At 40.1% G+C, this 12,603-nt stretch overlaps 1 protein-coding gene across 1 annotated transcript; it reads left to right on the plus strand.

The window, feature by feature from the left end:
* The first annotated feature begins 383 nt into the window (after positions 1–383).
* On the plus strand, positions 384–12,157 carry LOC103134103 (lutropin-choriogonadotropic hormone receptor). The gene is made up of 11 exons (XM_016668549.1): positions 384–1,089; positions 1,400–1,471; positions 5,690–5,764; positions 6,036–6,110; positions 7,064–7,138; positions 7,427–7,504; positions 7,679–7,747; positions 8,142–8,216; positions 8,993–9,181; positions 9,334–9,387; positions 10,104–12,157. The coding sequence occupies exons 1-11, from the start codon at positions 920–922 to the stop codon at positions 11,251–11,253; spliced, it is 2,082 nt and encodes a 693-aa protein (XP_016524035.1). The 5' UTR covers positions 384–919; the 3' UTR covers positions 11,254–12,157.
* Positions 12,158–12,603: the final 446 nt, after the last annotated feature.

The raw sequence follows: 12,603 nt of genomic DNA on the forward strand, positions 1-12,603 counted from the left end.
GCTGCCTAGCAAGGCAGAGGATGGGATTTACCATTTTTAGCAGAGCTTAAAGGTGCTGATTTTTGACCATTTCCTTCCTATCTAAAGTGGCATTTGAGGTCAATCGGTTAAAATGAAAACTCAGTTGGGTTTTCCAACAAGAGAACCTTGAGGTAGACATTATTAATGCATAAAGTTAGATAACAATAAGCTTCTGGAAGGAACCATACCTCAATCCCACAGAAAATGCATGAACTATGCTTAATAGCTGGTGTCTTCCAGAAAGCCAACTGATTTAAATATTTCTGATAAGAAGAGAGGACAGACAGAATTGAGCCCATTCTACAAAGGTGAAAATATGTTTGAATATGATCAAAAAACAGGTCAAATAAATGTAATGATGATATAAAATGTATTTTTATGATGAGTGTAGAGACAAATTGGCAGTAACAGACTGACACTAACCATAGTAATAGCCACTCAAAGCTGTAAAGAGCATAAAGTTACATTCCTCCCGTAGTTTCACCAAAGTGACTTCATCAAATCTCCTACAATCAGCTTTCATGCTCACCACCCACCAAACGTCACGCAGGTTCTGCTCTGAGGTCAAAACAAAAAAAGCAGGTTGGGGCTTTCACTCAGACCATTCACAGGGTGAGCAACCTCACAATTACAACAGTCCCTGAAGGCAGCATCTGATCCAAGCGCTCAGGGAGAAAGAAAAGAAAAACTGAGTAGAGGAGAGAGACTATTTAGCCTTGTACCTCTGGCCTGGTAAGATAAAGCCTCCCTGAGGGTTGTTTTATCAACTTCAAAAAGACTGAGCAGCGTTTTTTTTTTTTTTAGTCTTGCTTTTTTTTCTTTCTTTTTTTTTATGTGTGTGTGTTAATATTCTATTTCTAATTTTCATCCCGTAGTGAGCGCTGGCCCGGTGTCACGCATGGCTCCCCGGGCGGTCTGGCTCCTGGTCGCGCTGTCCGCCGTCCTGAAGCTGCGCTCCTGCTGGGCTTATACCTGTCCGGCCATCTGCCGCTGCAGCGCCGACACGTTTCAGTGCAGCAGAGACACTCAGCTGGCCTCCAGGACCGCAGCAACATCTGCGCTGCGACTGTAAGTAACCCAGCTGTCTCTGGCTTTCCACAGGTACAAGACACAGAGAGGACTCTTCCCTTTCAGCTTATGCCATCCTATAAACTTTTTACTCTTCGCTGCGTTCAGACCCTCTTAAACTTAACTTTTTTTTTATTATTATTATTTTACTGTCACTGTAAAGTTGCTCTTAGCACCGTTTTATATGATAAATGTAGAGTAATCCGGAGAGACAACTTAAAGAGACATTTTTGCTGCCTATTTTCCATTTTATTTTTTATATGTCGCAGTATATCTGTGGATTTAACTGCTTTCCTCATGAATCTTACAGAAGGCTCACCCAGCTGCCCTTGAAACAAGTTCCCACTCATGCCTTCAAGGAGCTGATCAACATTACCATAATGTAAGTGGCTTTCTCCTTTACATATAAAAGGAAATTTAAAGTGGTGGATTTATATTAAATTCAATTAGGGGGTTTAGAGAGACTCGTTTTCTTTTAAACATAACTGTATGCATAAGAAAATAAAAACGTTTTAATCAGTGTAATTATTCATCTCGCACAGTAATGCTAGTAAATACATGCTGCCAGACTGGCACAGTGACCTTATCTGAAAATGTATTTAACGTTCAGAGTAATAGTGAATGAAATTTATGGAAATATAAAGCCTACCAACATGAAAATACATCAACACTGGCCCTTTTCTGTGTGGGACGCCAGTATTTAATATCTTTCTGGCAATGTAAGGCATTTTGAGAGCAATTATTTATTTTATAAGGCAACACAATATGCTTCTAATTCTTTAAATTCACTCTGTTTTCCTGCTTATTGATGATAAACTCAGTGTTTCTAATGGTGAACAATTTTAATATTTGTGCTAAATCTTTGTGAGTACTCACTCGTGTTGCGTGATCTCAAGAAAATATTTAATTGCTACTAATGCTAAACTTTGTGATATTAATATAAGTTGGAATAAACATTTTCTTACCGTTTCGTTAACATTAACAATAACTAAAAGTGTTACCATCGGTTTTAGTATCTTAGCCACTAAACGTGTTCAACAGATGTAAACATTGCGGACAGTTAAAGTCCATCCAGCTGGACAGATTTGATATCAGTTGCAGTTCAGTATAAATATCAGCAAATTATGAGGAGACTGACATTTTCATAACATATTTACCAAGTAAAATTATCAATATGCCCTCTAAGTGTTGTGGAAATAAGAAACAATAAAGGATAAAGAGACACAGAATGCTAATCAGACGCTTCAATACATTCATGAATCACATGATTTTAAGCTACTAATGATTTATTTGATCTTTTTAATTTCCAGTCTGAATTGATAGTAGAACACATTACTTCAATGAGCTTTCTGGGGATAAAAAAGTGCAAAACTTTGAATTTGTTATGACTTTCGATAATCAGTACATGGTGAATATTAAAGATCCAGGTTCCAGTACTCATACACGCCCACTTCTTCTTCGTTCTTGGTCAGCCGCACACTTTCTGCAGCTATCAACAAGCTTCTGGACTGGATATCAGACAAAATCCATCAAGTGTGACAAAAACAGGTCTTCAAAGTTCTCAAGCACAGGCATTAAGTATAGTGCGTAAACATTCCAGAAACTTTAAGTTGGTTTTCTTGTTTAATTTACTTCAAAACCAGTTTTAATTTTAGATGGTTGTTAAAACATCCAACCAGCCATGCGAGCCAAACAAATGAAATAAAATTGGTTAGGATGTCCAGGAAAATCCAGGAGCCAACAAATTTCCGTCGATCATGAAGTTATTGAAACACCAGTCTGTGTTATCAGGGAACGTTCATAACCTTCACAACTTTTGAAAACGCACCAACCAAACCAAGCCAAACGCAAGACCCGTTTATTTCAAAGGGTTTTTGATGTTTGACTTTTAGTATTTTTATATTTTCTTTACTTTTTTTTTACATAGTTGTATATTTTTTTAGACTTTACTTTGCACTACTTCCTTTTTATTGCGTTTCGTATTTGTTCTTACTTTGAAAAACAAAACAAGGCATCACTGTAAGGCGTTATATGTAAAGTTTGCTATGATTTGATTTACTACACCCTGGTGTGAGGGGATCTAAACACAGGAGAAGCCCCCTGTCCTAAACTCGACACATTCAAGCTCAAATGAAAATTACAGCTGCAAAGAGATATATCTTCTGCAGAAAAACATTCACAGTCAGATGAGCTAATGATGTAGATATCTGACCCAATTATCAGAGATCTTGTGATTGCAGAAGTCAGTGGTAATGGTGCATCACGCAAAATAGGTGGAATAATTAAACCAGCTCTAAATTTATCTTCTCCTCCCAACCACAACAAATAGTTGGTTGAAACTTGGGCAAAGCTGCTTATTTTAACAGAAAACGGACCAGAAATCCATCTTTGATAATGGCCTTACCTCCACCCTGTTAAAAATTTGTTGACTATGGTTAACAGCTAAGCCTATGCGGGTCAAAAATCCTTTTAAACAGATTCCAAACTTTGAATTTGATTCTTGTTTTAAGAAATTGTGACCATGTGTTAGTTACATTAGATAGATCGTACATTGTCGTCTGATCCAACTGACTTATTCATCAGCCTGACAGGAATATAATCGTCCTGGTCATGATGAATGGATGTAAACTTTTAAAATAAGCACTCGGGTTCAAATTAGGAGCATCTGTTGTGGATAATGTGTTCCAAGGATCTGAATCAGATTTAAAGTTAAAACATAAAATTGAAAACTGTCTTAGTTGTAATAAACTCAAAATACATTCACAGTGTTTTGAGTCATTCTTCTCCCTGGACTCTCATCACTTTATACATTTCCTTTTGGTTCTGAAACAACACACAATTCCCATCGTTGTAGGATGATGAAATATGAGTTAAGCGTTGCTTCAGCTCCTCTTCTTGTCAACATTTTGCTAACAAGCATGTTTCTTTAAAAGCGATTGCTTGCGGTTGTTAAATCTCACTGAAATTGATCTGTATTTGCAGACACATCAGTGTTGGACCACTGGCCATTAATTGTTGACAGAAACTTTCCTAAGCAAGACTTTTATGGCGATGTTAGAGAAGATTAGGACCACCAACTGACTCCTGAACAGTGCATCATTCATGTACTACCGCCCGACTGTCAAGTTCAAACATCTCAACTCTCTTACACATAGAGCAGCCCAGAGAAAGAAAAAAAAATCCTCCCTTTATATGGAAGGGGTGACTTTAACGGAGCCCGTGGGTTGTAAAATCCCCTGGAGCTCAGCGGTGGATGTCTCAGCAGCATAATTATCCTCGGCACAGCAGCAAATCCGCCAAGAAATGACTTAAAAGAACAAACCCAAGTGTTATGTTATCACTTTGTCATATTAATCACACAGAAGTGCTGTAGGGGAGCACGATCAAATCAGGTGAGAAAACCCTGAAATGTAGTGGAACTAAGGAAACGGTGCACAGAAAGAGGGGGCAAATTAGAAACCGGTGGTTACTTATGCAAAATGCCCACCTGAACTCAACTCTGAGAGGAGACACCTGGGCTCTAATCATCCATGTTTCCCCCCCCTTTTTTTTTTTTTTATCATCAAAATTTTTTGCATGTGACTTTTTCATACTGTGCTGAGCATGTTTGACTTTGCTCTCTGTTCCTCAGGGACACGCCTTATCAGTCTCAGATACTTACTGTACTTTAAGTCTGATCTACTAAATGGAGCCCAAATTTAGTCAGTTTTAAAATAAAAAAAAGAGTTCCTGACTGTCCAAGTAGCTTTAAGCCTAAATGAAACGGCAGCTTTACTGCTGCAATCCTTCATTTCCTCCTCGCCATTAAGTCTGCAATGGTAGAATGACACGACTGTGTGCTTTTGTCACCGGTGATGCATGCTCGAAATCACAGCAGCACTTCATTTAGGCGATCATGTGAGGAGGCTTTTTATGACCTCTAAGCAGTAATTATGACACTATATGTGAAGCAATTAAGAGACGGGATGAAGGGAACGAGGATCCGCGGTACAGATGGAGTACTTTAATTGTTTCTCGGTTGAAGATGGAAGGACGTCGACGTTAGACGTGCAAAAGGTATCGGCTGATTACGGCTGAGCGACAGTCGAAAATGATGATTGCAGGCAGGAGATGGAGAACGTTTTACGAAGTCAGCCACCAGGCAACAAAGTAATCAAGGACGAATACAAAAAAAAAAAAAAAAAAAGAAGGTCTTGGTAACTTTGTCTCTGTGTCTTTGTTTAGTCCTACTTTTTCCAACATCTTCACCTATTCTTGTTGACCCAAAAGCATCAGTGATGTATGTTTGGAGCTTTTCCACACATGAGTTCCTGGCATGTGAGCGCTAGTGGCCTAGAAAACGTGAATTGGTGGTGGGATTTTGTTTTTGGGAATTTCCCTGATGGTTTGCAATGGTATATCAATCATCCCCGTCCTATTTTTACTCTGAATGCATTAAAAGTTAAGCATTCTAAATAAAACCTAACACAAAAGAAAAACACAAGAAAGATGTTTAATTTACCATCTTCATGTAAGATAATTCCAGTGTATGCTCTTAACTAATGACTGAAGGAGACTGATTCTTTTTGTTGTTGTTGTTGTTGTTGCTGCTGTTTTGCAGAGAGATCTCCCAGAGTGACTGCATCACACACATTCAGAAGCACGCCTTTTTCTCCCTCCACAGTCTGGCGCAGATGTAGGCTAAGCAGCATTTTTACCTTCTACCAAATACCCCCCTCCCCTCCCCTCCCATCCACTCCCTGCATTTCAGTTTCAAACATGATTGGAGAAATATTCATTTGCATGTCATTTAAGTTTCATTGGATTATTCTGTCAGTTACAAGGCAGTGTGTTTAATCATTGAGTTTCAGTGCAGCCGATACATAAATATTTTGTGCCAATGCGAACGCTTTTCCATGTCAGACATACCAATTACTGATTTGTTTCCCCAATTATTGTTTCTGCAGCTCAGTGCAGAATATCAAGAGTCTGAGGGTCATTGAAAGGGGAGCCTTCACGGATCTGCCCAGGCTGGAGTATTTGTAAGTCACTTTGGTTTTTGGTCCCTGAGCAATTAAAACGGAACAAAAAGTCTGGGAATCCGAAGGTTTAAACGCCAAAAAAAAAAAATTGCCAAAGAATTTTTTTTGTCTAGTTTGTCATGCAAATATTTTAGTGTGCTTAAAATAAGACGAAACAAACTTAAAAAGTAAGTTTGCAGCAAGATATATTACTTACCTACTTAAATAATTCTTGAATATGTACAAAAAAGTCCGAGTTTTACTTAAATTTTCTTTAAAAATACTTGCAAGTGGAACTAGTACTTTTTTAAATCTATATTTCAGAATTATTTACTTAAAATAAGCTGACATACATCTTGCTGAAAAGTTCCTTTTAAGTTTGTTTTGTCTCATTTCAAATGATAGATATTTGCACTATAGTGTAGCCGAAAACACTCTAAGATTTTGAATTTTTGGCATGTTAAAGCTTCCAAAAAGAGACTTGGAATAAATTTCACATTTATCTCACATGTATTTACAAATGATCCCCAGCGGATGAACCCAATTATATTACAATTTTGTGGCCCTAAAAATGTGCCCCACCACCCCCCACCCTGTGAACTTAATAGGTTTTTCTGATGTAAACAAATTAGATCTTAAAAAAACAGAAAATATAATATTTTCCACCTTTAATGTGACATTTATTCTGCTCTATTTAACTGAAAAACCCTTGTGGAGAAAATTATTTAAAAAATAAAATAAAATAAAAATCCAGACGCTCCAGTAGCCTGATTATATAAATAACATTTATGAGATTCAATTTTCTCAATAATTCTTGAACCTAACTTTAGGTCCTTCTGGTCTGGTACTGTCTGACATTTTCCTCCTTTTGCTAAATACATAGTTTGCAGAAAGTTACAAGAGAAGCTTTGCATCAGTTTTATACGTCTTCTTATCTATTCATGGCCGCCTGTATCCGCCACTTGTCAATGCAGGAGCATCTCAAACACAGGCCTAACACACTTCCCAGACTTGACAACCATATCCACCCTGGCATCAGATATCATCCTGTGAGTATTTTCATTTCAAATCGGGGCTCCTCTGCCCCAGCTTAACGTACATTTGCAAGTCATAAAAATGCCGCTTTCCTTAGGTCACATTTTTGGACGAGAGCCGTTTCCTCTGAGCTCAGTTTTACTTTTATTCTGTCAATGTCACACTGCTATCAACCCTGACTCGTACTCTGTCTCACTGTGACACAGTTCAAACATCCCTTATTTGTATAAATATGCATAATTTAGTCTAACCAGAGAATGGAGCCAAGCAGCCTAAATGAGCGTTATCTCCTGCGCCTGCAGAGAAATGGCAGACAACATGAGGATCGACATCATCCCTGCCAATTCCTTCCAGGGCATCACAAAGGAGTACGTCGACATGTGAGTGCATGGGCCTTATTCTCTTTGTTGCTTCATTATCTGAGCTAAAAGCAGCAATTTGTCACTATTTGTTTCGTTGATGCATGTTTGCATATTTAAATGTCCGGCTCGCTGACCTTGGCAGTATGTGCCACTGGTGGCGAAGTAGAATTAATAACGGTGTGTCCTCAACAGGAACCTGGTTAGGAATGGCTTCAAGGAGATAAAATCTCACGCGTTCAACGGGACCAAGCTCAAAAGTCTGTAAGCAGTTCGGATCATTTAGAAAATTTGCCTCATGCCAATGCAATACGCTGCAGCAAAGCACAGCTAAGTGCAAAGGATTTCCTACTCCAATCATAAATTACTAATCGTACCAGTAAACAACCCTTATGTAAGACTAAACAAAGATTGGACGCCTCGTTGTTTTCTTGCCTTGTTCCATAATGCTGAACCTCTATGAAGACGAGATCCATGCAGACACCCTGCAGTCTAAAAATAAGACCCATCCTCCTCAGTGCCGGCTCCAGAGGAGGAGATGAATAATACACTGGGGGCAGCGTTGGTCATTATCATGTCATCTCAAGTTTCCGTTCAAATTGTGTGTGAAGCAGAAAACTGCAGCTCGGGTTTGAGGTTACTTCTTTGTGTTTTGCAGAATACTGAGGGACAACAGGAACCTCCATCACATTCAGGAAGATGCTTTTGAAGGAGCCACAGGTCCAAGCTATCTGTAAGTGTTCTTGTAATTTATATATTTTCACCAGTATGTGGTATTAAGGGATGTTTCAACAGATTTTTTGCACAAATGCGTTCATCTACACAAAAAGGGTTTTCTGAACGTTTTATAAATTTGCTCACGATCACACTAGCATATATCTGCCGAGTGCATCTGATGCACCATTTTCAGCTGAGAACAGGTTCACAACATTCATTACGAACTTTTAATTACGAAGGGCATAAAGATGAAATTCATTAGATTCATATTGCTTTTCTTACACTATAGCTAGATAAGCACAGTTCTCCAGACTTGTATACACCCCTGGTAAAGAGGCAAGATCACTGAAATTAAATTAATCTTCAGTTTGCAACTCTAAATCTCACATTCCAGAAATTTTAAAAATTATTCCCCAATTTGATACGATTTATTTAGTAGAGAGATTTGGTCCAACTTTGAGTTAAATATTCACCTTATTTCTCTTTATTATTTCAGAATTTCTAAACATCTTTGCCTCTGTTGGTTTATTTTAATAAGTTTAAATTGAGAAGCAAAAAGAGAAGCAAAGAAGAATCCTGATGTTACATTTCTTTGCACAGAAATATATTAGTTAACTTCCCTTGCTGATAGACTGGCTTTGCAAAACTCCTGCTGAGCTCAAATTGAAAATGAAAAACACCCAGAGAGATCAAGGTTAATCCAAAGATAGGCGGCAGCATTTTGTTGTAATGAAATCCAGTCATTGTCATTTCCGCCCCCCCCTCCCCTTTCATTCGTGTTCTGTGTTTCAGGGATGTTTCGTTCACGGCTCTAAGTTCCTTGCCGAGTAAAGGCCTGAGTCAAGTGCTATCTCTGAAAGCCACCTCTGCGTTCGCCCTGAAGAGCCTCCCGCCGTTGGACGGCCTCGCCGAGCTGCTGGAGGCCGAGCTCACTTACCCAAGCCACTGCTGCGCTTTCCACACGTGGCGCAGGAAGCAAAGGTAAGCGACAAATCCATCTACATCTGCATAAGAGAACCAGACCGCGTCTCCTGAATACAGATCAGTCGGCCGGTAATTAGCGGTCAGGTTTATTGACGATTCTTGCAAATTAAAGTTTTCTGCTCTTTTTTTTTTTCCTCCTTTCCTTCAAGGGAAAGGGCCTCAAGGAACTTTACAAAGTTGTGTGATCTCAGCGACGCAGAAATGTAAGTTACAACCCAGCTCAACGTTAGAAATCATCCTCTCCGCCATCTTTAAGTCTACAAGTGTGTGATTTAATCTTGCCGTACAGTTGTTTTATGAAAGCCTGAGCTTTTCTCCTCGAGTTGGTCTATCACACCGTTTCAATCAAATTGTATTTGTATAGCACATTTCAGCAGCAAGGCATTTCAAAGTGTTTTACATAATTAAAATAAAAACATTGAACAAACAGTGAGAAAGAGAGAGATAAAAAAAGATAAAAACATAAACAGTGAAAGAGAAATTAAAGTAAAGATAAAGATTTAAATAAATAAATACCAATAATAGCCACTGAAGTTTCAAAGTAAAAAAGTTTAATGGGCATTATTACTTTTGCAAGTCACCATCTGCCCTTAAAGATGTGTGAACGGACTTTGTCACCTTTTGACAACATCCATGAACAGAGACGGCTCTAATAAAACGCATCAGCTGCACTCTGGTTTTGATTAATGTTTGCATTAACAGAAGGCATTTGTATTTTTTTTATGTTATAATTTTATGAAGAGCTGTAAGTCAGATAACGCATCGTTTCATTATCTGTGGGAAGTGAACTGCTGACAATCAGCATCCATTTTTCTTTCTGTAAGTCAGATTAGATTAGCTCCTTGATGCTTCAGATGATGCATTTCACCAGTGAGGCTCAAACAACCTTTAATCATAACATTGTTTCTTTGTTCTTCAGGGAGCCCACTGATGACGGCATGAATCTCGTCTTTGACATAAGCTTCCAATACCCGGACCTCGAGTTTAGTTGCCATAGCAGCCCGTTCGTGATGTGCACGCCGATGCCGGATGCGTTCAACCCTTGCGAGGACCTGCTGGGCTTCCCCTTCCTGCGCTGCCTCACCTGGCTCATCACAGTCTTCGCCGTGGCCGGTAACCTGGCCGTCTTGGTCGTCCTGCTCGTCAGCCGCCACAAGCTGACCATCTCGACATTCCTCATGTGCAACCTGGCCTTTGCCGACCTGTGCATGGGGCTCTACCTGATGCTGATCGCCTTCATGGACTTCAACTCCCGCCACGAGTACTACAACCACGCCACCAGCTGGCAGACGGGGCCCGGCTGCAGCACGGCCGGGTTCCTGACCGTGTTCGCCAGCGAGCTGTCTGTCTACACGCTGACCGTCATCAGCCTGGAGCGCTGGCACACCATCACCAACGCCATGCACGTCAACAGAAGGCTGAGGCTGCACCACGTGGCGGCCATGATGGCGGCCGGCTGGGGCTTTTCCCTGCTCGTCGCTCTGCTTCCTCTGGTGGGAGTGAGCAGCTACAGCAAGGTGAGCATCTGCCTGCCCATGGACATCGACACGACGGGCTCTCAGGTTTACGTTATGGCCGTCCTCATCCTCAACGTGGTCGCGTTCCTGGTCGTCTGCTTCTGCTACGTATGCATCTATCTCAGCGTGCACAACCCGGAGCACGCCACCCGCCACGGCGACACCAAGATCGCCAAGCGCATGGCCGTGCTCATATTCACAGACTTCATGTGCATGGCGCCAATCTCCTTCTTTGCCATCTCGGCCGCGCTGCGCATGCCCCTCATAACCGTGTCCCACTCCAAAATCCTGCTGATTCTCTTTTACCCCATCAACTCCCTCTGCAACCCCTTCCTGTACACCATCTTCACTCGCGCCTTCAGGAGGGACGTGTGCCGGCTGCTGAGCCGCTGCGGCTGCTGCGACGCCAACTCCGATTTCTACAGATCACAGACGGTGGCGTCGCAGCACACCTGCATCAACAAAGTGGCCGACAGGAAACCTCACTCGCTCAGCTTTTATGCCCATCACATTAAGATGAAGGGCTGCTTTCTAAGTAAGGGAGCGACATGACTGTTGGCGTGCGGGCTGGGAACTCGGAGGCAACATCTGCTCGCTGAATATGCCGCGTTTGAGAATTAAGGTGAAGTGGTGGAGAGACTGCTGGCGTCACGCAAATATCTGATAGAATATCGTGTGGTTTATTTCGCAAACAGAAAATGTTCATTTAAACCGAGGAGGTTTGAAGGTAAGGGAAGTGCATCCTCTGTTCTGTACAGATATTGTAAAAAGAAGCAGATAGACGGAGAACAAAAAATAAGTTTGTTGAAGAAATGTAAAGCATCTCTGTTTGGTTGTACTCTAAACATTGATCAATGAGATGTTTAAAGTGGATCTAAAAAGTTGACATCCCTGTTAAAATGGTAGCTTTTTGTGAAGTACATAAATTAGTTTTGTTCCCAACGGTCCAGTCAAAGTCCAGAAGCAAAACAGACATCTTGACAGACCAGAAAGCACACACTGAAAATACAAACATTCTTCAAGTAGTATTTCAAGGTCTGCAAACTGAAGCGATTTTTTTTTTTTTTTTTTTACATTTTCCCCTAAAGACTTTTCCCCCCCAGTGGAATTGCACATAATCTTCAAATCCACATTAAAAGTTGGAAACAATTTTAAAAGGATTTCTCATTTTGTTTTTCAAACTCCTAGCATTTTCATGGAGCTGTTCACACTTGAGATCCACCATGAATCTATTAATGATTTCAGAGTTATCCTTATTGAATCAAGACTTTTCCATTTGTACATAAAAAAGGCTTGCATATCTTTTTAAATGGTTCTGCTCAAAGTTGAGCTTTAGCGCCACCTTTTGGGTTCAGGAGACATTTTGACAGGAGTGTTTGAAGACTGTAGTAACATCTGAAAGGTAAAAATTTATACTGAAATGTCCATTTTATTGAAATAAAATTGTGGTCATTTACTTTTGGTATTTATCAAATCTCTTCTTGGATCTCCCTTTCCACAGTTTCACACTCAACTACCGAAAACAGTAACGGGTGGGATTTCTTAGACATTCAGTGGGGAAAAAAAAACCTTCATTTTATAAGACATTCAAGCTGTTGCTTGTAGTTTTCGATCACTGCAGAGCTCTTTTCCCCATTTAGCAAGGACGACCTTCATCTTTCACAGAAAGTTCTGTTCTACATTATTCATATTTTAAGCAAATATTCTCTTTACATTAAAAGATTCTATTCAAAGAAAGTTTTGAAACCGTTTACCAAAAACTACCCCTACCCCATCTGTTATCTTGAGCAGACTTGTAACTCAGCAGAAACCCTAGAAAAAAAAAAGCTGACAATGCAAACTTTTTTTTCTGCTATTTTCTTATGTGCAAATCTGTGTCAAGTTTGGAAGCCAGCAACAGGT

The sequence above is a fragment of the Poecilia formosa genome, unplaced genomic scaffold, assembly GCF_000485575.1.
Source record: "Poecilia formosa unplaced genomic scaffold, Poecilia_formosa-5.1.2 Scaffold15, whole genome shotgun sequence".
NCBI classification, from domain to species: Eukaryota; Metazoa; Chordata; class Actinopteri; order Cyprinodontiformes; family Poeciliidae; genus Poecilia; species Poecilia formosa.